Source organism: Caenorhabditis remanei, chromosome III, assembly GCF_010183535.1.
Source record: "Caenorhabditis remanei strain PX506 chromosome III, whole genome shotgun sequence".
NCBI lineage: Eukaryota > Metazoa > Nematoda > Chromadorea > Rhabditida > Rhabditidae > Caenorhabditis > Caenorhabditis remanei.
Genome location: NC_071330.1, coordinates 5,790,451 through 5,814,658, shown reverse-complemented (window position 1 = coordinate 5,814,658; position 24,208 = coordinate 5,790,451). Strand labels below are relative to the sequence as shown.

The following is a 24,208-nucleotide window of genomic DNA, read 5'->3' as shown; positions in this document are numbered from 1 at the left end:
TACGCTCATTAAACACATTTCCAGGCTGGAGCGAACATCGAACAGCGAAAAAGAAGGAGGCGTAGCCGCAGGCGTGGCTACGAGCGAAGTCGGAACATGGGATGACCACCGTGTCATCCCTCCGTCGAACGCTTGTGGCGCCGGCGAGGCCTCCACAGTGATTCACACCCAACCGAAGGATGCGTCGGGTGTAAACCCGAGCATCATTCAAAACCCAACCGAAACAGGTGGTATGTCGGGCGTTGGCTCGGATGCCAACCTAATTGTTAACCAATTGAAAGAGATTGGAGAAATCCGAGATCTGAAAAGCCTTTCAGATATCGATGGCACATGGAAGCATCAATGGCTTGGATACACCGAGGAACCAGTCAAGGAAACTGAAGAGGACAATGAAAAAGATTCTGTCCCTCGAGTATTGACAGAAACAGCCAGAGAAGACTGCAACGTCTCCGCTTCGGCAAACAAAGATGGAATAGCAACAATCGATGAGAAAACGTCAGAAGACGACAAGAAAAGAGCATTTCCCACTGCACGGAAGAATCTGGCAACTACATGGGATGCAGTCGAGACAATTCAAGCCGAACAACCGAACAACTTGGTATCGCGCTCCGGTCAGATGAACCGAGCATCCCTCGAAGCGGGTAGAGCAAGCCAATTGGTAGATTCCCCGTCGACAAAGATCCAATGCTTGGAAAGGAAGGTAAGTGAAACGTGTCTCTGTCCCGGAGTAGTAGACATGGTCGGAAAATGGGATGACCACCGTGTCATTTCTCCAACTACCCCCACTTCTCCAAGAGCTCGTTCTTTGCCTTCGAACCGTGGCTTACGCCCACAGATCTTACACACCCCTGTTGTCGTGAGACAGCAGGGCGTTTCTCGTGATGCGTCGGCTGCCGACATGGATTTGTCGCAGAGATTGATCGATGCTAGTGAAGGCATCATGGAGAATAGTCATCCACCCATGGCTAACATCTTGACTCCGATAAGGAACGGAAACCCTCAATCTGAAGAGGAGAAAGACTAGAGTATTCTACATCTTGACAACACGGTACGTTATGAAGTGTATGTCAGCACACCTAACCAGCGAAACGAGGGATCGCCAAATCCAGAAGACGTGCAAGCAGCTGTAACAGCAAGCGGAGGAACCACATCTCCCGGAAGCACACCTTCATTGAGGCTCAGCAACGGAAACATCTCAAACATCCAGGAAGCGGTTGCATCTGAAGCCAACGATGAAGATGAGGATGAAGCCAATCAAGTCAATCAAGGACGAGCGGAGAACAACGAAGAAGTAGGCACCCTACCTCACGTCGTGGCACCATCGTTCAAGCTGGCAGCTTCGTTACCAGCCCATGAAGACATCAACAATTCCGTGCGGGCATTCAAAGATCAATTGGTCACGATCAATTCAGATGCTTCACAAGAAGACTCCAGGGGAGCATTCCTCACCGTCCTCAAGTATCGAGCACGACGCAGAGCTGAAAGCATGCTGATAGAAAAGCCAGAGTCGACACTCAACGAGCTGGTTCAAGGCTTGAAAGAGACGTTCCATGTACAGCGGAACAAGACACATCCGCGATCAAGCAAGCAGTGGCCAGGCGAATCATCTGACGATTCCCTCTTCCACAGGACCATCAAACTGGCTAAGCAGTCGTACCACGAGTATCAGAAGAACCTCGAGTACCAGAAGGAAGACGTCACACTTGAGAAGTTCCTGGAAGGATTGAACCAGTCAGTCAAAAGCCTGGCCATACGGGAGGCACGACCGATAACAGATCAGACCCGGAACACTACTCTTGAAGGAGAAGCACGCCTCGCCCTCAACGAGCAACCGCTGGAGCCCACCCAATTGCCTGCACAATTGGAAGCTTCGTTGGCAAACACGGCAACCGATCACGGAGACCGAGATGACTGTCGGGACTATCGGTCGGAACGACAAGGTCGGGACGAAGACTACAGAGGTCGTAGTTCCGAGATTGACTCCCAGGTAAGTCGAAGAGAAATCTTTCTTACTTTTACAGGAAAGTGTCACTATTGCGGAAAAGTAGGACACATGGCAAGAAGCCACAACCTGAAGCAGCGGTCAGTGGCCAATCAGCAAAAGTCAAAGGATCCCGCGAGCAACCACCAGACCATCCAGGTGGATGCGGAAGAAGAAGCGTCATGCCTTCGCGAGATGATTCTGTGGCAGGACCTCCGTATCCACGAGCTCAAGGAGTGGAATGATAGACTCCGGAGAGACAACAGCAGCTCCACGAGCAGGGACCAGACAAGTCAAGCAGACCCACCAAGCGCCATGGCCCTTTGGACAATATTTGGCCAAAAGAATAAGTTTCCTAGGTCTAAGTTTAACTTGGTTTAGTAGACCAGGGACGGTCTCGTGTAAAAAAGGGAGCCGGGAAATGTCATCCTGGATGAATTTCTTGGTGTAGACCTAGGAAAAGCGGTTCCCAAACCAATTTTCACCCCTTTTCGGACCCCAAATTTCCATGACTTTTGTTCGGTTTCCAGAGAAACTCGTTCACTGCAACCGTTGGTTCTACACTGGACATTCTAGTCACGTGAGCTCTGGCCACTTCGGCAACACACTTCGTGTCAATCAGGCAACACCGTGGTCCAAACCAAGCAGCTGAAGGATGATCAATGGATCGAATCATCAGTCCGTTCTACGAACGATCGAGGACGATCTCGAATAAAAGAAGGGAGGTGTAAGGTATCGACTGGATTCAACGGACTGATAATTCTCACTTTCAATGTCTGCGTCTCCACGCGCACTTCTATCTCTCACCCTTTGTTATTGTCACACCATTTGACCTCTCCCGTTTGCCCTACGCCCGCGGGCGCCAATGTCTCCCGCCCCCACACCAGTATATAAGGCCGGGCGAAAGCTCATTCAAGGCCGATCTTCTTGATCCCACCTTTGTTGCCTTTTACTCACTCTTGTATCCTTTATCCCCGCGCCCCTTTATCTGTAATCGTGATTAATAGACTAATAAACCTTTAGTAAAGCGCATAACTGTTTACTTTAGTTGCATAAACACATAATCGTTACTACACGTTTGATTGTGAAAATGGATATTTTGGACCGATTTGTGAACGACGTTCTCGACTCGTTTCAACTGCTATCGGAACTTCAAATACCCCCGCTAAATCACCAATGGACTCTCATCTTTACAATGAATTCATCTCCGATGAGTAAGTTTTCTTTTTGTAATTTTCACCTCTAATTCTTCTCTTTTGCAGCATAATCGTCTACTCAGTTCTCGCCTTCCTCGTAATTCTCCTCATCATCGTGAACTGTATCCTCTGTTGTTTCCGTCCAAAGAAAACCAGCAAATACATGGAAAACGAGATTTCAGAAGTCTTTAAAATCGATGAAATGTTCAGATTCTTGGACACAACGACTTCTACGAGATATTATGACGCTCCGAGCAGATTCCTCTCATCGACAACTATCGAGTCAGTAGTTTGATCTAATGATCTTATTCAATAATTTTCACTTTCAATTGTAATAAACTCTCATTCTGTTCAATGAATCTTATTATTCAAAAATTATTGTTGTTTTTTCTGTCCATAATTTCTATTTAGTAGACAAGAAAAATTATTCATTTTTGGTGCTTTTTGAGAAAATTAAAAAGAAAAAGAAAGTGTTTCAGACAAATGACCAGTAGATTTACGAGGGGAGACGACGCGCACAAAATGTGTGCTCAAAAAGGCACGAAAACCGCTACAATCTATACACATACAAGAAGAAAACATAGGGAAAAAATAATAAAATTTTGGGGTGAATAAATAGACGGCATAAAATCACTAATTTATAATACAGCAAAAATCTTTCGGAAGTTTACTTTCCATAAGCTTCGATAAGCATTCCAACTCCGTGTCCTCCAGCAGCACATGCAGCAATCACTGCGTATTGTCCCTTCTCTTCCTTCAGTCTGTGAGCTGAATGGGCAGCGAGACGAACTCCAGTGGCACCGAATGGATGTCCAATTGAAAGAGATCCTCCCCAAAGATTGAGTTTATCCATTGGAACACGTCCAAACTTTCCGGATCGTTTCATCTGTTCTTTGCAGAAATATTCACTGTCCATTGCATTCAAATTGGCAAGAACTTGTCCAGCGAAGGCCTCGTGGATTTCAAATACATCAATATCCTTGAGTCCGAGTCCAGCTTTGTCGAGAAGCTTTGGAATGACGTAGGCTGGGGAAAGCAAGAGTTGGTCTTTTGGGTCCTGGAAACTTATAATTTTAGAGTTTTAATTACATTACTTCCAATTTTACCTGTGCAACATACAAATAGTCTCTCAAGTATGCCTTTGGCTTAAATCCATTGGCGAGAGCGTATTCCTCAGTCATAATGAGAGCAGCAGATGCTCCGTCAGTCAAATAAGATGCGTTGGCAGCGGTGACAGTTCCATGTGGTTTCACGAAGGCCGGCTTCAGAGTCGACAACTTCTCAATTGTAGAAACACGGATTCCGTTGTCTTCCTTGATAGTTTTCGGCTTCTTTCCGTCTAAGAACACCGGTACGACATCTGTGAACTTTCCATTTTTGGCGGCTTCCGAGGCAAGAGTGTGGGAGCGAATAGCAAACTCATCTTGTTCTCTGAAAATCTATTTTGTAAAGAGAATTCGAATTTTCTATTTTTCAAAACCTTCTGGAAACATTGAAAGCGGCAGCAAGTCTGTCTCCACTGTGTCCCATTGTCTCTCCAGTTGAGAATTCAGCAACAGCTGGTAATTCTGGAGAAAGAAGATTCTTGACAATCTCTCCTCCGATCTTCAACTTTGATGGAACATCCTTCGCCTTATTCATGCCAAGCATCGCTTTTCTAGCTTTTCTGTTATAACGAATTGGCACGTCAGATAACAATTCGACACCTCCAGCAATGATAGCGTTGGCATTTCCAGTAGCCAACATTCCCATTCCTGTTGTGATGGCAACATTTGATGAGATACATGCTAGAGTGACTGTGTGAGCTGGAATGTTGTCTGGAACACCAGCGAGAAGAGCGGCTTCTCTGGCGATGTTGCTGGTTTTGCATTCTTGAATGACGGTTCCGCAGATGATGTGGTCAAGCTTCTCGTACGGTAGCTTCGTCTTCTCGACCAAGGCTGAAAAAGACAAATTTTAGTTTTCGAAAACCGAAGGTTTCCAGTGGAAAATGAGTGAATGAATCTGTTTGTTTCTTACCCTTGATAGCCTCTTTCTGCAAATCGACGGCCATTAAATCCTTGAAGACGGTTCCCGAGACGACGAATGGTGTTCTGACAGCATCGACCAATACGATATTTGGTGTATTTCTCTTTACAGCTGTCGACGCCGCACGAGCGGTACCGAGAGAAGAACTGACTGCGCGGAGCATCTTCTGAAAAGCAAAAATTACATAAATTAGACGAGAAGTGAAACAAGGAAGAACGAAAAGCAAGTACCAATGTGTGTAAAATAACAAGAATTTCCTAATCATTGTGGTCACCAAACGAGACTGCGTGTCTTCTTATCAACGACTACGAGGACAAAGTACTATGCAATTTTCTCGTTTCACGAGTGAGAGGAAATTAAAGAAAACAATAATTAAGAAAAAAAAACGAACACTTTGTGAAACAATAGCGGAAACAAGCAGCAATCGAGGACGGGTGATTTACCCTTGAGAAAAATTCAAACTGACTTTTTTTAAATTTCGGAAAGAAAAGAAAACGATGACGTCTTCTGATAGAACGTGGAAAAGGGCGATACGTTCGTAATAAAAGACAACACGTTGAAAAAAGTCGATAGAAAACACCACTTGGTTGTGTTACACTATTTACCCGCCGAGAAGATGGTTGAGTTTTATCAATAAACAACGGGTAACCCAACGGGGTAATTGGGAATTGAGCATCGGTTGGAAAGGGAAAAAATAAGTTTTCTAAACTTGAAATTGTGTATAAATCCGGAAGAAAACAATCTAATCGATAGACGAAAAGATAATGAGTGAAGGAGGGGAGAGAGGCGAACACAATAAGAAAACCTCTCCGACTGCTGGCCTCCATGCGACGCACCGCCCGTCCTTTGGACTTTGTACCTTGTTGATACCCTCTTCTCTGTAGCCTACGAAATAACTAATTTATAGTTGAGATGGTGATGATGATGATGCACACACAAGACGAATTACTTATGTCGTTAGTGAAGAGAAAGACATGTGATTAGCCTGAATGACTGAGGAAACAGAAAAATATGAAGCTCAATAATAAATAGCTTGGATGCAGAAACAGGGTCTGGAGTTCCTATAATAGTTAAAAGTATTTCAGTGGCTTTAAGAACAAATTATGATTTCCATTGAACAAAGCCCTGAGGATCGACAGAATTCGCTGAAATTAATCAAACAATCAACAGGAAAAATGATTTTGAAAAATAATTGTTTCCCTCGCAACAGAAGGTTACTGTTGGGAGGACGCAGAACAATACTTTTTATCGTCTCTCGAAGCGAAAGCGCTTTTGTAATTTTTTTTAAAGAAAAATCTGATTGTTTCCATCCACTGATAATAAATTACATTGATTATGAATATTTCTAGTAAAGTATCGCTGATTCATGATCAAATTTTAATGCAAAATCATTTTTCAATATTAATACCTGCAGAAATAACATTTGTATATATTTTCCCACCCGATATCTGTCAATTTCCCATAATAAAATTGAAACCAAAATTCGACTGTTTCTCCGATTTTGAAACGATTCTTATCTACTTTTTACCCCTCTCACTTTCTTTTTCCTTTTTTCTCTTCCTCGTTTCAGTATTTTTGTCGCCTTTCAATGTATTTTGATTGCGTTTGCAACCCAATCTCAGCAGTGAAATTATCCCAACTTCCGACATATATAAAATCCAAGATAAGAATTAGAATGAGCTTCTCCCATAACATTAAAAAAAAACACAGAAAAGCCGTGCAATTTCCCGTCGATTAGAGCGCATACGCTGGCTAGCCGTCTATCGATTCTCTGCGTTTCTCTAGGAACATCATCCTTCTTTTCTCTGTTTTCTTTTCCCTCTCTTCTCTTGTTCCATCATCTGATTCAATAATATATTCCCTCTTCTCTTCTTCTGCTTATTCTCTATTTCCTATTTCCTTTATTCCAGCAATCAAAAAATCCACTAGTCAAAATGCTCCTTCTACTCGCTACGTCATTAATAGAATACATTGAGGTAAAAATGTTTCAAAAATTAATTTAATAAACTTAACTAATTTTCAGCTGAGCACTGTGATTGCAGTAATCATTATTATATCATGTGGGTATTTATCATTCCGGATATCTTCTCGAAGACCATTATATTATAATCTATTCGTCGTTGAAATGCACACGTGGACGACAAGGCGAATGGTTCAGGTAGGTACTGAATCCAACTCTACAATTATCTGAGGCTGCGAAAATAGGCGTGGCTAGTTTTGCGCGGTGTTTTAGTACCCTCGAACAACCAATTTCAAATTTCCCGTTGATTTCAACATACGCTTTTCCTCAAGTTCCACGTGGTAATTTCTTCGTTGCAGGTGTTACATCTGGGTCAAGAATTCGCATCACCCATCACGTGGGATCGATTAGTTCAAAGAATGCGTGCAAGAGCTCCACGTATTCAAGGAGAGGAGAGAATGGCGATTTCCGATACAAATATTGTAATACAGTCACCGAATACAGTAATCGATTCGCCGGCTCCTGCAAGGTTATTCCTTAATCCCGAAAATTTTTCAAAATTTTTTCGTTTTTTAGATCCCCAGATGTTGATCTGATAACATTATGGGACATCGAAATGCCACCACCGGGTGCTGGTCACGTGCCTGATGCCACAAGGGACAGTCAATACGCGGCGGCGGCAGCTATTGCTATTTTAGCAAGAGGGTTAGTTGTTCTTGACTGAAAATTATATAATTATGAGAAAAACAACAGAAACTCGAATTCTTCTTTAAAAATTCTTATCCCGAGAAAATTTATTTCAATTCTCAAAAATTAAAACGAAAAAACTGAAAAATCCTCAAATAGAAACGTAAATCGTTTGCAGTAAACGGGATTCGGATCCGCGCTTTGGTGATTAAGGTAGCCGTAATAAGTGTTCTTTGCAATGTTTTTCTAATAGTTTTGAAGTTTCGTCATACGTCTAATGAGCATTGGAATTTTAGAATTAAGTTTCAAAAATAATACAGTTCTGTTTTCCAGAGATGACGCCACATTGATGTCTCGAGTGTTACAAAACAATCAAGCGCTTCAAAATAGTATTGAAATGTCGCCGCCTTCCGGAGAGAGAAGAAATGTAAGAAAATTTAGAAATTCTAAAATGAAAAATCAAGTTTTTGTAATTTTTCAGGGCCCATCAAGACTCGATTACGTAACAACAGATGTAACTTATACAACACCTTGTGAGTTTTTAAAAATAGTTTTGTTAATCCAAAAGGTGAGAAAAAATATTTTAGAATTTCAGAAAACCTATACCAAACTATTTTGATAACTTTTAAACTTGGAATCCCATTTCAATCTGATTTCTTCCAGCACTGAATCCACATATGCAGCATCAAGTAACAACGACAACATCGAATGTGACTCAAACTCAAGCACCGAGAAATGAAATAATTGGTCCACTTCCTGACGATGATGACGACTATCCCCCAACTTATGAAACCACTGATGACGATGATGACGATTCAAGTGTTGTCGTAATTGATGGTTCAAGCTGGGCAGGAGAGGGAGAACGACAAGACGAAGAAGGAGACGAATCTGATGCGAATGTACCGTTAGTACCAACTGAAGAAGAGAGAGAACAAGTCGAAAGACAAGAAGAAGAAGAACGAGAGCAAAGAGCAGAAAGAGAGGCGAGAGAAGCAGAGATGGCAGTGCTGGAAGGTCCTTCTGAAGGGAAAATTTTGATTCGATTGAAGTTTATGAACGATACGGAAAAGGATACGTATGCTTCATTGATGGATACTGTAGCCAAGTTCAAAGTGGATCACTTCACGGATCTTGCGAATAAAGTTATCCGATTGATTTATCGAGGACAACTTCTGAGAGAAGATCACAGAACTTTGGAATCATATGGACTGCATGAGGGATGTGTAATGCATTGTCATATCAGTATGACTCCATATTCAACTCCTGGAGTAGCTACACTCGCGCCGATTGTCAATGACTTTGCACCACCACGCCGTCGTATTCGAAGATCCCAAAGAGCTCCAAGAGATCCTACACCAACTCCACCCCACGAAGTTCAACCAGTTGTGGAGAGAACGAGAAATGAAGATTTTGCGAGAAGAAGAGCTGCTCAAGACAGAAATGTGGGACAGATCTATCTACTTCTCTCCACAATGGTACCGATTCTTTCGGGTATTGGACTCGCCTTTTTTCGTCCGGATCGGATTAGAGATCTTCTTCGACCTGCTACTCTGTTGACAATAAGTCAATGGGTGTGTAATTTACTTGTGGATAATGGACTGTTGGAGCAAGATGATGACGAGCCGGACTCACATTATCAGGCTTCAACATTGTTTTGGATTTTTGGAGGTAAGTTATTTTTTGAAAATCTTTCCGAGTTTTATGAAAACACTCTTTTTTTAAACTTTTCCGACACCTTTCTAATAGAGTTCTGATATACATTAGGAAGAAACTCATTGTGATGAAAAATTGGACAGTTTATCTATTTCCAGGCCAAATGATTGCCGTTACAGTATTCCTTTATTACTTTCCCGATTTATTCCATCGTCTCGGACTCGCTATTTTCTGCATCTTCTGCCTCTATTTCGTATTTGTTGTCTATTCACTGCAACGACGACGTCAGCCAGATGCGCAGTCACAGAATGAGATGATCGAGAATCAGATTGTTCAGGAGAGCATCAGTCTCATTTGATTTTTCTTTTTATGGTATGTTTCTTTCAATTTGAATAGCAATTCCAACACATTCCAAAATTCCAGATTTTGCTGTACATTTCGAATTCACCAATTTCTACACAAAAACATTAATTCTAGCCACAAAACTTCACTAAATGGGTTGTATTTATCATCTTCTGGAGCGGACATCAGAAGTGAGAAGCCATCGAATTCTAAATAAATGTAGTTTTCTTTTTTCAAAAGTTATGTATGATCCGTGTGCCTCTGTGTATATTTGACTCGGTTGTTTCTTTTTTTTCAAATTTCTTGCTTATTGCATTGTCATCATAATCAACATTTAGTAAATTTTGGTAGTTTCTATTTTTCAAAAAAAACGACTACAAAAACACAAAAAATACAGTTCTGGGTGCGCTAGGATGTTTGATTGTAACCAAACGGGCACAATAACTGAGTAAATATGAAGAAGGGCAAACACTTTGGATTTCCCCACTTCTCTCCATTGCTTTTCGTAAGAAATGATGAAGCCACCACCGCCTGTTCCACCGCCGAAACCTTCTGGAAGTCCATCTGGAATTAATGAAAACATTGGTGAGTTGTCATGAAATTTATGAAAATCCTGGAAAGAGGGTCTGGAAATCCCAAGTCCAGAAAAATATTATTCTCAAAAATATTGAAAAATATGCATATTGGTATTAAAGCTTATCCGAAAAGCCCAGTTTTCACAACTGTGCTCCATCGTGACTGAATAATATAGAGTAGGAAATTGAAAAATTTGAGACATTTTTTTCAGATTAAAAAAAAATTGTAATTCAGGATCCCAATCCTTTTTTTAGATTTATTCGGAAAAAAAAGCTTGATCTAGAAAGTACTGAAGCAAAAACTAGTCCACAAAAGCTACAGTAACCTATCCTGTGTATACAGTTATCCAGCGTTTTTCATAAATTTTTTTCTTTGTCTCAGTATCCAGTTTTCCAAATTTTCAATAGATTCTACTTTTTTTATCACAATTCTAAATCTAGAATCACATTTTTCACCTTTATCAAGCTTTCCAGAAATACAATTTTTACCACTTCAATATTCTCATTAATAGGAAGAAATCTTATCGACTTTCAGTTGATCCAAATATCTGAATATCTTTTCCTTCTCCAAAAAAACTGGAATCTTATTTCCAGAATCCTTCTATCACCTGACAAAATGAAGGAATCAAATGAGTCATCCAGCTGGATGACGTGTCTTTTTTTCTCATTTTTCTCGCTCCGCCCGATTGTCGAAATGTGTGTCCAAAGTGTGTGTGTCTAGTCACAACAATCATTCTTTTTCGTCATTCTCTATTTCTCTTTTCTTTCTCTTTCTGCGTCTCTCATACCTACACACTCTCTCGACCCTTTCCTCATTTTTACATCGATTCCATCTCTCGCATTCTTCTTCGTTTTCTCACGCCCTTTACGGGTTATTTCTATAGGTTTTTGTGCTCTAATTTATTCAAAAAATGTCAAAAGGTAAGATTTGAAAATGATGGGAATGTAAACATCAAAATAATCATGTGAAAATGTATGATTTCTTTTGAAGAATCAGAAGAAGTAACAATAAAACGAATTTTTCTGAAAAGCTGGGAAGAAAACTAATTTCAATTATTTTTCCAGATACAAGTACATTCTCAGTGTCAGCAGCAAAAGCTTTATTCGAAGCAGCCAAGAAACCAGAAGTCAGAAATGCTGCAATCGCTGCGGCAAAGAATCCATTCGTCAGACAAACGGCTAAAAACGTGGCACAAGACGAGAAAGCACGTGGAGCTGTGCTGAATGCAGTGAAGGATCCAAGTGGTGGAAATAAGATTTCAGCAGCATTCGCAGTTGCTGATGCCAATCGAAAATCTGATGTTCCACCTCCTCCACCGCATCGAGGAGCCACCGGAGGAGGAACTTCGCCTGGAAAATTGTCTGGCGCACACTCAGCGATTCGATCACAATTAGAGAATATGCATTTGGGTGGAGGCGGATCGACCAGTGAGTTGGAAAAAAATTGTTGTTGAAAAACTATTTTTTTTATTTCTAAAAGATGTTGCTGATTTTTTGGATAACTTTGAAAAAGCGCAAATGTAAAAAAAAATAAACACAAGTACCAATCTGAAAGCATCTAATATGGATCCGATTTGTATAATCCTACAAAAATGCTCCATCTTCTAGACACCTCGACAACTTCTACAACTCCATCTTATCAATCCGATAGTTACAACAACTCCACGTCATACCAATCCTCATATACTCCATCTTCCACGTCATCGGCGCCTGCTCCACCTCCAGTGCCACGTCATAATCACTCAACTCCGAGTTATTCAACACCAGCAATCAGTACTCCTCACGGCATCGCAAAGTTCGATTACACCCCGATGCAATCCGATGAAATGGCTCTGAGAGTTGGGGATACTGTACTTTTATCGAAGAAAGTTGATGCGGAATGGTTTTATGGTAAGAAACAAGAAAATGAAGTCTAACCCTTTCAATAAAAAAAGAAGAAAATCTGAAAAATATATATAATTCCAGGTGAAAACCAGAACTCCCGCTCGTACGGAATCGTTCCATCCTCCTACCTTGACATCAAAATTCCACTGAAAGAAGCATTTTCTGCTCCACCTCCGAGGCCTGCTGCTCCATCTGGGTCTTCTTCTGGAACATATGCAACTGCTATTTACGATTATAATTCGACAGAATTTGGAGATTTGAATGTGAGATTTTGAGAAATTTTTCGAGTGGTCTGGAAAAGCAACTAGATTAAATAAATAGTTTACAAGATTTCGGAATCCCCGAATTGTTAATTCCGGAATTCAATGGCAAAAACAATATTTTTAAATAAAAATTACATTGTAGAAATCCAAAGCCAAGCAATATTCTCACTGTCTTCATATCTTCTCCCATTTTTCAGTTTACCGCTGGCACCCAAATCGTTGTAACCGCCCGTATCAGTGAGGAATGGCTAGAAGGAGAATGCTTCGGACGTACTGGAATATTCCCATCTCAATTCGTAGACTGTCCGAACCTCTATCAGGTTCCAATGAAGCAACAATCTGCTCCATCTCCAGCCGTCTACTCTCCACCAATGAATAACTCAACTCCAAAACAAACAGTTACCGTATCCTATGACTATGATTCTGGAGTTGCCACTGACCTCCGATTATACGAAGGTGACGTCATTACAGTCTTGGAAGACATTGATTCTCAATGGTTATTTGCTGAATGTCGTGGACAACAGGGAATGGTTGCGAAGAATTTCCTCGGTCCTCCGTATGGATCACCGAAGAAAAGTGCGTCGAAAGGGATTGCTGAAATTGCATCTGCATTCTCTCCGAAGAAAGCAGTGGCAACTGGAGACTATCACTCAGAAGATCCGAAACATTTATATGTGACACGTGGTGATCATTTATTGATTGTTGAAGATGTTGATGACTACTATTATAAAGGAAAATTGGAAGCATTCAAGACACTTCCAGCGGGTATTCTTCCAAAGAATATTGTCAAATTGGAACATTAAATTGACTATTTTTTCATTCAAATCCAATTTCAAATTCACTTTTCTCATTTTCCCCGTTTCAAATTTATATGTGTCTAGCTTTATATGTGCCAGTCTATGTTTTTTTTTCTAAAGTTTCTACCGATGCGTGTTTTTTTTTTTGCGAAAGTTGTAACATAAAACTGTCTAGTGAAAAAAATTTCATTATATGAAGAATGGAACGGGAAATTAACTTGGTTTATGGATCTACCCACGAAGAAAATTTGTGGCAAGTTTTCTTTGTGGGTAGGTCCATTAGACAGTATTTTCATATCTACAGTAAGCAAGGGGTACTGTAGAGCTCAGCAAAGTTTTATTAAAGATTCAGTAAATTGGTAAAAGTAAATGTTAAATATGAATTGTTTTTGAACATAAAAACTGATTATCTCGCCGCAATCATATAGTTTCTGAGATTATGAAATATTCTGAATTCTCAAGAGTAATTGCTCTAAAACTGGTTTTTCCCATAGGAATAGTAATGAAACTCTTCTCCAGTTTTGGGATCCTTTCCTAATCTGACATCTGATAACACAGAAATTGGAAAAGGATCATTCCAGACAAAAAAGATGAACGATTCCTTTTCGATTTTAACAGTTGCCAGTTTATTATCAGTCTTTCTCTCGAGATCCATTGCATTCGTACAATCAAGAATGTCAGTTTTCGAAACATGTGGATATCTGGAAAACAGAAAAATTACTTTTTGGGTTTTTAGGAACAATTCAAACTCACAATGCAGTGTACGTGAATCTGCTGCCTCTTTTCTTCGGATCCCAGGGCTTGAAATTGAAATTCTTTTGAATGATAGAAGCGTCGAAGGCATTAGAAGATAAGGTTTCTACTATCAACATCATCTCCAAATTAGGATTTCCTCCTTTCATCCAATTGTTCAGAAAGTCAATGACTCCATATGAATTGATGCCCCTTGTTCTTTTATTCACCACAGTTTTTCCGTTGAAATTCATCAGATGGTTCATAGTTAACCAGAAACAACCATCACATCCCAAGTGTTTCGTAAGTAGTAGTTTAGAATCTTCTTTTATTCTAACGTTTGCATACGGATAGCTTACTTGGAGGTAGTTTGTTATTTCTACTTTTTCGAAAAAGTCTTCATAATCTTCTGCCTTATCAACGAAAAATCCATATTCTCGTAAGTTATCAACTCGATTAATTTTCGGGAAGTCTGATAATTCTCTGAATTCAACGTAGATTTGAATTGTATCGATCAAATTGAACACTTGACAAATTGAATGATGAATTGCCAGTGGTAGAATATTCTTGTGTTTGTTATCACACCATATGACCGGAATTCCTTTTGTTGGATGCATTGAAATTCTGAAAATTTTTGATGTTGTGTGTATTGGAACCATTGATTATTAACTAACCTGCACTCAATATCCATTCCATTGTATGAATAATTTATTGATTGATTTTCAGAATCAATAGGAAGTAGATCAAGTGTATCCTTAGTATCATAACTAGTCCAAAGCATCATTCCAATCGTTTTTCCATTCATATTTTGCAATTGCAAACATCTTCCAGTATGTCGAGTTACATTTATTAAAACTCTCCATGCATTTTTTCTTATTTCTTGAACGATTCGACTGGATCTTTTCGAACAAAAACCAAGAAAATACAGTTCATAATCTTCGAATGATTCCAAAATCAATTTCAGAGGTAAAAATGGAATTCTGAGTAATTTCATAACAAAAAACTGAAAGTTCTCTACTCTCAATAGGGCAGATGTTCAATAGAAAGATGTTCAAATTATCCGTTTTCCCCGCGCAGCCAGTCGGATTTCTAGGCCACGTCTTCCATCGGAATTCATTTCGGGAGACGGATAATGTTCGGCATTATCTCCTTCGATGAATGACAAGAACTACAGTACCCTGCTACGGTATAAAAGGGGTACTGTAGTTCGAAATCAACAAAGTTTCGTTGAGTTTTCAGCAGATTAAATACAATCGTAATGTAATGAAAAGTAAAGTTTTTATTGAGAACATTGTTGTCTTAAAATTGTACTCTCAACCATCAACAAAATCAACTCTAGATTTCTCTGAAAATTCAACTGAAACACCGAAAAAGATGTTCAAATAAAAACATCTATTCAACAGAAAAATAGTGTGAAAAACCGTAAAAATTGAACTCTTCATATGAAAGCTAACATAAATTAATGAATTTTTGAAGTAATGCATTAGAAATGGAAGGATCCAGTTCATCAGACACCACGGATCGAAGGACTTCAATGGAATCGATCTCGGAGAGGCACTTCTGCTGAAAATGAGGCATTTTTCATGATTTTCGGCAGAGTGAATCATGATTTAACCTTAAGAATCTGCAAATTGTATCGAGTAGAGAGTTGCAACTTGGTTTTTAGTGTCTTATTCGATTGTTTCACCAAAAACTCTTCGCATCGCTTGATAGCAGTCGGAGAATCATAAAGAACAGCCAAATGGAGGATTCCTTCGATTGTGATGTCTGAAAAGTTGAAATTTAATGGGCAATCAATAAATTTTTACCATCAATCGGCATTTCTCCAAGAAGTAATTCTAGAAAATTCTGAAAATCGTCCGGATTAATATCTTTGAGAACCACTTCTGATTGTTTTGACTCCGCGAAATCGCCGAGGAGAAGAGATTTGAAGTATGAAGATTGATAGCCGAGGAACTGAAATAATACGATTTTGAAGGTGAGAGAACGTATGAATGAGAAGAAAGTGCGACTAGCGATTTTTGAGAAGAAAAAGAAAATTTACCAGCTTCGATGTATAAAACTTTCGATCTCCAACAACCAGCACAATATCCGAAAACTCCTTGACAGATTCATCGAAATCTTTCAAATTTTCTTTTCTAAATCCAACCATCTCCAGAATTCGAACATTTACTTGAATCGTCACCTCTCCGTGAATTGCGAAATTATCTTCCAGCGTACGCCATGACATAAATTCGGGCCAACTTTCTCCAAACTTTTTCCCTACACGGTCTCCTAGGATGATTTTAGCGGCAGATTACGTCATCAAACGTGGAATGTCACGAAAAATGAAAAATTACTGAAAATTCGGACGTGAGGGATTTTTTGAACGGGGAATGAAGTGGTCATCCATTTTCTCGAGAAGCAGGGCAAATCTCGAAAAACTGTCACACAGTTTTGTTCGAAACCGTGTTATGAACTCACTAATAATTTTTTGTGTTTTTCTGTTGGGTAACTTTTGAGTTATCTTTCGTTGAAAAATCAACTGAAAATACTCGACTTTTCAATAACTTTGAAATATCTGACCTCATTTTGCATATATCAAAAATCCATTCACACAACTTTTTTCCTATTTTCATTGGCTACCATTTGCACTCATTCGCTACGTGTTAGCTTCCAAACTGACAGAGTTATAAAATTAACTCCAGTTCTGACAAAAAAATAGTGCCAAAGCATAAAATGACATAACTCGGTTAGTTTAGAAACAAACACGTAATGAATAAGTGCAAATGGTAGCCAATGAAAATAGGAAAAAAGTTGTGTGAATGGATTTTTGATATATGCAAAATGAGGTCAGATATTTCAAAGTTATTGAAAAGTCGAGTGTTTTCAGTTGATTTTTCAACGAAAGATAACTCAAAAGTTACCCAACAGAAAAACACAAAAAATTATTAGTGGGTTCATAACACGGTTTCGAACAAAACTGTGTGACAGTTTTTCGAGATTTGCCCTGCTTCTCGAGAAAATGGATGACCACGTCATTCCCCGTTCAAAAAATCCCTCACGTCCGAATTTTCAGTAGTTTTTCATTTTTCGTGACATTCCACGTTTGATGACGTAATCTGCCCCTAAAATCATCCTAGGAGACCGTGCCCTACCGCATTTCTGAACTGACAGATTTTTTTCATTGTTTGCGAATCTCCGTTTTTCGACAATACTTGTACTGTGGTCTCAGTTGTCACTTCCCAGTGATCCTCGCAGTTTCGCTTCACACAATCCAAATAGATTGAAAGAAAGTCATTATCCCGGAGAATTTCTAATTTCCAAGGAATGTCAAAATGATTCTCTTTGTCAGTGTGTATGCCTTCTTCTTCCAATATATCCATTTTGTCAAGAACACATTTTATTGAAAACTCTTTTTGTGGAGAGTTCATTGCCGATGATGATACCTAAAAACCAGGTACAGATACCAAGTAATTTATTAACAAACTGATGAACAGACCTGTACGAATATTCAGCTGAAAACAACAAAAAATCAATGGAAAATGAATTAATTTTTGTCAGACTACGGTGGTTCTCGATTTCTGGATTTGCGTGTGGCGGTGTTTACGGACCTATCGAAAAATTTTCTATTTTTGATGATAAAAATGTTGTTTTTCAAGTAATTTTCAGCTTTATTTTGTCGGAAATTCAACCATTTTCATCAAATTTGTTTTGAAGTTTTAATTGAATTTAATCTATTTCTTGTCAAATGTCACCGTCAGTCGTAATTTTTGCTGTTTTTCCTCAAATTTTCATAGTTTCTTCTCTATTTTCAAATCATTCATTCCATTTTGTACTTTCAGCACTCAACTCTCTCCAATCTACAATGTCATTGACTCCTCCACGATTTCAGTCAATGAATGCAGTCATCGAAGCCGAATGTCCGGTCTGTTCCTCTCAAATGATCGCTCCGACCGCGATTCCAGCCTGCGGTCACAAATTCTGCTTTACATGTCTCAAAGGAGTCTGTATGAACGGGATGGGGTGTCCAATGTGTCGTGGACCCATCGATCCGTCGATTTTTAGCCTCCCGAGCCAGGTTCTCGATTTGAAAATGGACGTTCCGTTGTCACCGGTCGTTGTACAGGATAAATGTAAGTTTCCATTGAAAAGTCCGTTTAAAAAACACGAAAAACGTTCAATTTCAGACAAACCGATCGAAAAACGCGACACCTCGCCATCAGAGACTCCCGCTCCCTCTGCACTCAATTTGGACGGTTTGTTACAGAAATTTCTGTCGAAAAAATCGAAAAATCTAATTTTTCAGCCTCCCTCCTCGATGACAACCTGCCAGAAGAGAAGATGTACTGGCTGTATCGAGGGAAGAATCAAGGATGGTGGCGATTCGATCCCCGCCACGAGAGAGACATCGATAAAGCCTACAATAACGACGAGGATCATTGTGAAGTGACGATTTGTGGGCGGACGTATGTGATAGATTTCAATGGGCAATGCCAGTATCCGAAGGGAGTTCCGACGCAGCGACGGGAAGTGAAGCGAGTCTCCTCTGCTGACTTCGATACGATGGGAGTCAAGGGATTGGCTGGAGTATTTGTGCCGACTTCGTGAATTTTCAGCGCCGACTTCTGTTCGAATGTGTATATTTTTGCTTTTTTTCATCTGATTCGTTCTATATCTTGTTATCTGTACTTTTATCGCATTCTTCGCACCAAAAAGAGTGTGGCGTGAATTCTGTGTGATCTTTTTCAGAAAAACTGTGATTCCACCTAGACTTCTCGACATACTCTGTGTCTCTCTGTGCCCAATGCTCTCTCACCCCTATTTCTTATCAGATGTATTTTCATCACATTCCTCGCATATTCCCCATAGATTTCCGCAATTGTTCAGTTTCTTGAAATCTAAAACTGTGTCTCTCTCCATTCAATCCCATCATAAAATTCATGTCGCCTGTCATGCCATTAACCACTCTGTCATTAACCCCTCTGTGAATATTTATTTTTCTTATTTCTTAAACAATTCTGGATCTTTTCGAACAAAAACAAGAAAGTAATCTTCGTCTGATTTTTCTTTTTTCGAACGCAACTTGTAGGATTTCTAGGCCACATTCTCCGTCGAACTTCATGTCGGAAAATGGATAATTTTCGACATTATCTCGCTCAATGAATCGGATATAATACGCATCCGCAGATTCACTGATACACTTGAGAACTACAGTACCCTGCTACGGTATAAGGGGTACTGTAGTTTGAAATGAACAGATTTCCGAAGAGATTTCAACAGATGAGTGGAAATGCAGATTAAATAAAATCGCAATGTGATAAGAAGTATAGTTTTTATTGAGAACTTGAGAAAAAGAAGCAAATAAGTTTTCGAAATTATCAAAAACATTGTGGTATTCTTTAAAACTCCGACCGACCATAGGCATGATATTCCCGTTTCTTTCCAGTAAAAGGGTTCACTATCTGTTGCTTCTCTGATATAGTGTCCATTGAGTCGGGAAACGGATCATTCCAGACAAAAAAGATGAACGATTCCTTTTCGATTTTAACAGTTGCCAGTTTATTGTCAGTCTTTCTCTCGAGATCCATTGCATTCGTGCAATCAAGTAAGTCAGTTTTATGGGAGTACGCATGTCTGGAAATAGGAAAAAACTGAGTTATTTCGTTTAGAAATTTTAGAAATAGTTCAAACTTACATGGCTGTGTACTTGAATCTTCCTCCTCTTTTTTTCGGATCCCATGGTTTAAAATTGAAATTTTCTTGAATCCAAGATAGATCAATATTTGGAACTGATGAAATCAAAGTGACAATAATCATTTCCAAATTTTCATTTCCTCCATTTATCCAATTATTCAAAAAGTCTATAATTTCTTGTGTACTAACATGTAAACCACCCGTGATAATTGCAGTTTTCCCATTGAAATTTATCAAATGTCTCATTGTAATCCAATCTCTCTGATTACATATCAAATGATTAGTTGATAAAAGCATCGAATCCTCTTTTATCACACCTTTCTCCAATGGACTGCTTATTTTCAAATGATTTGAAACTTGAACTTTCTCAAAGAACTCGTCATATTCATCCGCTTCCATTGGAGATCCTATCAATCGTAAGTTATCAATTCGATTGGTTTCCGGAAAATCTTCTCTCTCACTCAATTCAAAAATGATTTGAATTGTATCGATCAAATTGAAAACTTGACAAACTGAATAATGAATTGCCAGTGGTAGAATATTCATGTGTTTGTTATCACACCATATAACTGGACTTCCATCTGTTGGATTCTGTGAAATTCTGAAAATTCTGTTACCTTGATGGATGGATTGAAGACAACGATCAATTCTCACCTGCACTCAATATTTGTTCCATCATAACAATAAAAAATCGATTGATTTCTAAATTCAATAGGATGTAGATCATGATTAAATGGATGATCATAGTTGGTCCACATCAACAATTCATCTGTGATTCCATTCATTTTTTGTAAAAGCATTCGCTTATTATTGAGTCCATTTATACTCATCACAGTTCTCCATACTTTTTTCATTGTTTGTTGAACAATTATCCTGGATCGTTTTGAACATAATCCAAGAAAATATGCTTCATGATTTTGAAATAAGTTTAGAATTTGTTTTAGAGGAACGAATGGAAACTCGAATAGTTTCATGTTAGCTTTTACTAAACCTCTTCTCGATTCCTATGTGGCTCTACTGGATTCAAATGACCCGTCATTCCCGGGCAAAGATAGGTTTTTCTAGGCCACGGCATGTCTTCTCATCACAGAGACACCGATGCATATAAATCATAAATTAGTTTATATTAAAGTACACATAATTAAACACAGAATAATTATCCGCAGCATCCCTGAACTCGAGGATCTTTTCCGGATCTTTTGGTGACTTGAAGCTTGACGAATTCTTCTGAAGAGCACGGATGAATTGCCACTGTGAGTTGAAGGTCGGAAATGGAGATTCCGACACGGAAAGCGACAGCGTATCCTGGGAAAAAAGCAAGACTTATATATTTGTATGTTTTCTCACCTTGCATAACCTCAGCAGCATTTGGTCCGACGAAGTGAAGACCGACTACTTTTTGTGTTTCATCTCTCAAACAAATCGCCTTCACATAACAGAATTCTCCGTCTTTATTCTGCGGAACAATGTATTCGAACGGTGTGTAATGAGAATGGAATACTTCAATTCCATCTTCTCCGTACTTTTTCTTCGCTTCTTCTTCAGTCAATCCGACAGTTGACAACTCTAATGGAGTGAATACGGTAGTTGCGATTCCATGGAAACGGACAGTTTGTTTGGAGTCAGAGAAAAGACGATCGGCGAGAAGTTTTCCAGATTGAATAGCAAGTGGAGTCAGTTCAGGGCGACCCTGGAAACAATGATGATAAGCTCCGCCCATTTTCAGTCTTTCTCTTACCTCCACAATATCTCCAACTGCATAAATTCCGTGAACTGAAGTCATGTCAAACTCATCAGCCAATATCTTTCCGCTCTTCTCATTTCTCTTCACTCCGATATTCTCCAACTTCATTCTCTCCATTCTCGGTGCTCTTCCAGCCGCCCAGATTACTGTATCGTACTCTTCAACTCCTCCATTCTTCGTGAAATACACCTTTTTCTTATCTCCAGACTCCTCAACTTTCTCCACTTCAACCGCTTCTCTCACTTTCACTCCACTTGATTTCAACTGTTCCATAACGAAGTGTACACAGTCCTGATCGAACTCTTTGAGTGGGCGGGATCTCACAAGAACCTCCACATCTTGATTCAATCCAACAAGAAATCCAGCACATTCCAATGCCACATATCCAGCTCCGACGACTAGTGTCTTTCCGGGAACATTTTTCAGAGTGAACAGATCATCAGAAGTGATTCCGAGAAGGGCTCCAGGGATATCAGGGTAACGAGGACGGAGACCAGTTGCAATGAGAATGTTTGAAGAGGTGAGGAGTGTCTGAAAATTGAAGATTTCGAAAAAGTTTGGATTATCAATGTTTCACCTCAGTTTTCTTCTTATCAGCAGTAGTTATCATAATCTGTCCTCCCTCAACGAACTCGGCAAACGCATTGTAATATTTGATCCCTCTGAAGATATGTTTCTCACAATTTTCTTCTTTTCTAAACGCACTTATCCCTTAGCTGAACTCTATAAACCCAATTATTTCCCTTCACTCGATCATTCACAACTTGACTCAACGAGTTCCAATCATGAGTGATCTTCGATTGATCCAGTCCATTCCACCCGTATTTCTCCGCTTGCTTCAATTCTTTTCCAACCAGTGCTGCCTGATGCATCAATTTCTTCGGAATACATCCAACATTTGCACATGTTCCACCGATTCCCCATGCATATCCATTGGGTGTCGGTTCGACTGCATCGATTAATGCAACTTTTGCACCGAGCTCAGCTGCTCTTTTCGAGCAAGAAAGACCACCAGATCCACCTCCGATTACGATTAGATCGTAGTGAATGGCGGATGATAGAAGACGTCGAGCAGTTGGTTGTGCATGTGACATCATCTGAAATTCAGATCAGATTTGAGAATAAAATGGACTGCAAAGAAATAAATATAACAGATGAAATCTAACATCTTGAGAGAGTGAAGCCGAAATGAAAATTTAAAAACTTTTATTAAAATATATACAAATTTACATGACTTTCTGAAAACTATTTTACAATTTCAATTGTAAATATTAAGGGTGCAGTGGATTTTAGTGTGATTTCATTGGTGACGACTTCATTCGATGAGCTAATGAGTTCACCGAATGCCAAGGGAAGAGAGTCTGCAAATTTTTCAATTAAAAATTAAAAAAAAATTTCCTCACCCATTTCATATTTCAATCCATTCGACGTCACAATTGTTTCCTTCTGGGCAATCGGAATGACTCCACACATTTTCGTTGTCTTCTCCAAATCCACGTAGATTTTCGACTCACCCTGAAAACAAGAGTCGGTGGTTTTTTTCCTCGAAAAACTCACTTCTGGAAGTGAAAAAACCAAATTACATGAATCCAGAACGATAATTGGTGTTTCACTTCGAACGAAACGAACTAAAGTGGACAACGTTGACATCGTGTGATCGAATCGTCCATTTAATCCACCGAGTAGAGTGATTCGATCGAATGACCACTGAAAAATAGAAAGATGTTAGAATTGGGAAGGATGGCTCACCAACTTTTCATTCTTCTGTTCCAAACACCACTCAATAGTTTTCGTGAGATCTGTGTGGTCTTGATCGGGTAAATGGATTACTCTGAAATAATGAGAACTCAAAGCAGAAATTATGAATACTTAATTCATTACTTTGCTCCTCTCATATCGATTTTCTTATCAATCGAATCGAAATCTCCACAAATCGCGTGCGGCCATTCAACTGATTCGAGTCTGAAAAAGTCTTTACAAGGAAATTTGAAAACACGTTCCGAATCGAACCTCTTCGTAATCTCATTTATTGCTCCATCTGTCGCTACTCTATATTTCGAAGAATTCCAGATATTTTCAGCCTCTTTTTGTATTGCCCCCGGCTCTCCATTCAACCAAATAGACACAGAAGTCTCTGGTTTTGTAAAAATTTTAAATGGATTGAAATACCTGTTCATTTCTGTTTTTGTCTGAAATTCTAGATTGTTCTATTTTTTCTCCTAGATTCTTGATAGTTTTCAGACTTTTACTGCATCAATCGTGTTACTGAAACTTGAAAAAAGCTTATTTTATTATATTCAACTTATTTATTCAACTGGTAAGTGGCCATACGACGATCGACAAATCGAAAATTCGAGGAAAAAATCTAGATTTAAAGAAGAGCGATAATTTACTAAAATAGTTAGAAATCTTGCAAAAACAAAAGAAAAAATCATACTTATTTTTGGAAGCCGGAAATGAATAAATTAGGAATACATAAAAGTGATCACAATACGGGTCTACGATTAGAATGGGACATGACTGGAAGGAGGGAGAAAAGGGAAGAAGAAAGAATGAAAAAGATTACAGAAATGCGAAGATTCTGATCCAGAAAAAGAAAACACCGAAATGATGGAAAAGAGATGGCGAAATGGGGATTTTTGGGAGAAAGAAAAGAAAGAGAGCTCTATGCACAAACACAAGAATAAAAT

At 39.2% G+C, this 24,208-nt stretch overlaps 10 protein-coding genes across 10 annotated transcripts; 4 read left to right on the top strand and 6 right to left on the bottom strand.

The window, feature by feature from the left end:
• Nucleotides 1–3,157: 3,157 nt before the first annotated feature.
• GCK72_009314 (uncharacterized protein) lies at nt 3,158–3,472 on the top strand (the record flags this gene model as incomplete). The annotated part of the gene is made up of 2 exons (XM_003098101.2): nt 3,158–3,195; nt 3,244–3,472. The coding sequence occupies 2 exons, from the start codon at nt 3,158–3,160 to the stop codon at nt 3,470–3,472; spliced, it is 267 nt and encodes an 88-aa protein (XP_003098149.2).
• A 372-nt stretch (nt 3,473–3,844) lies between these two features.
• On the bottom strand, nt 3,845–5,368 carry GCK72_009313 (uncharacterized protein; the record flags this gene model as incomplete). The annotated part of the gene is made up of 4 exons (XM_003098161.2): nt 3,845–4,234; nt 4,284–4,608; nt 4,658–5,117; nt 5,197–5,368. 4 exons carry the CDS (start codon nt 5,366–5,368, stop codon nt 3,845–3,847), a joined length of 1,347 nt encoding a protein of 448 aa, XP_003098209.2.
• Nucleotides 5,369–7,139: 1,771 nt separating this feature from the next.
• On the top strand, nt 7,140–9,863 carry GCK72_009312 (uncharacterized protein; the record flags this gene model as incomplete). Its single annotated transcript, XM_053727314.1, has 8 exons — nt 7,140–7,181; nt 7,229–7,363; nt 7,525–7,694; nt 7,742–7,870; nt 8,186–8,279; nt 8,334–8,385; nt 8,516–9,520; nt 9,664–9,863. The coding sequence occupies 8 exons, from the start codon at nt 7,140–7,142 to the stop codon at nt 9,861–9,863; spliced, it is 1,827 nt and encodes a 608-aa protein (XP_053586891.1).
• A 392-nt stretch (nt 9,864–10,255) lies between these two features.
• Nucleotides 10,256–12,917, bottom strand: GCK72_009311 (uncharacterized protein; the record flags this gene model as incomplete). The annotated part of the gene is made up of 3 exons (XM_053727313.1): nt 10,256–10,411; nt 11,498–11,772; nt 12,881–12,917. 3 exons carry the CDS (start codon nt 12,915–12,917, stop codon nt 10,256–10,258), a joined length of 468 nt encoding a protein of 155 aa, XP_053586890.1.
• On the top strand, nt 10,360–13,372 carry GCK72_009310 (uncharacterized protein; the record flags this gene model as incomplete). Its single annotated transcript, XM_003098128.2, has 5 exons — nt 10,360–10,432; nt 11,488–11,850; nt 12,031–12,312; nt 12,388–12,569; nt 12,767–13,372. 5 exons carry the CDS (start codon nt 10,360–10,362, stop codon nt 13,370–13,372), a joined length of 1,506 nt encoding a protein of 501 aa, XP_003098176.2.
• A 466-nt stretch (nt 13,373–13,838) lies between these two features.
• GCK72_009309 (uncharacterized protein) lies at nt 13,839–14,903 on the bottom strand (the record flags this gene model as incomplete). The annotated part of the gene is made up of 3 exons (XM_053727312.1): nt 13,839–14,067; nt 14,120–14,722; nt 14,773–14,903. The coding sequence occupies 3 exons, from the start codon at nt 14,901–14,903 to the stop codon at nt 13,839–13,841; spliced, it is 963 nt and encodes a 320-aa protein (XP_053586889.1).
• A 644-nt stretch (nt 14,904–15,547) lies between these two features.
• On the bottom strand, nt 15,548–16,328 carry GCK72_009308 (uncharacterized protein; the record flags this gene model as incomplete). The annotated part of the gene is made up of 4 exons (XM_053727311.1): nt 15,548–15,661; nt 15,714–15,850; nt 15,907–16,054; nt 16,143–16,328. The coding sequence occupies 4 exons, from the start codon at nt 16,326–16,328 to the stop codon at nt 15,548–15,550; spliced, it is 585 nt and encodes a 194-aa protein (XP_053586888.1).
• A 1,647-nt stretch (nt 16,329–17,975) lies between these two features.
• Nucleotides 17,976–18,688, top strand: GCK72_009307 (uncharacterized protein; the record flags this gene model as incomplete). Its single annotated transcript, XM_053727310.1, has 3 exons — nt 17,976–18,213; nt 18,268–18,336; nt 18,387–18,688. 3 exons carry the CDS (start codon nt 17,976–17,978, stop codon nt 18,686–18,688), a joined length of 609 nt encoding a protein of 202 aa, XP_053586887.1.
• A 791-nt stretch (nt 18,689–19,479) lies between these two features.
• GCK72_009306 (uncharacterized protein) lies at nt 19,480–20,559 on the bottom strand (the record flags this gene model as incomplete). The annotated part of the gene is made up of 3 exons (XM_003098169.2): nt 19,480–19,714; nt 19,776–20,375; nt 20,429–20,559. The coding sequence occupies 3 exons, from the start codon at nt 20,557–20,559 to the stop codon at nt 19,480–19,482; spliced, it is 966 nt and encodes a 321-aa protein (XP_003098217.2).
• Nucleotides 20,560–20,930: 371 nt separating this feature from the next.
• On the bottom strand, nt 20,931–23,695 carry GCK72_009305 (uncharacterized protein; the record flags this gene model as incomplete). The annotated part of the gene is made up of 11 exons (XM_053727309.1): nt 20,931–21,079; nt 21,122–21,464; nt 21,513–22,049; nt 22,096–22,180; nt 22,224–22,615; nt 22,773–22,879; nt 22,922–23,033; nt 23,076–23,225; nt 23,268–23,349; nt 23,400–23,480; nt 23,529–23,695. 11 exons carry the CDS (start codon nt 23,693–23,695, stop codon nt 20,931–20,933), a joined length of 2,205 nt encoding a protein of 734 aa, XP_053586886.1.
• Nucleotides 23,696–24,208: the final 513 nt, after the last annotated feature.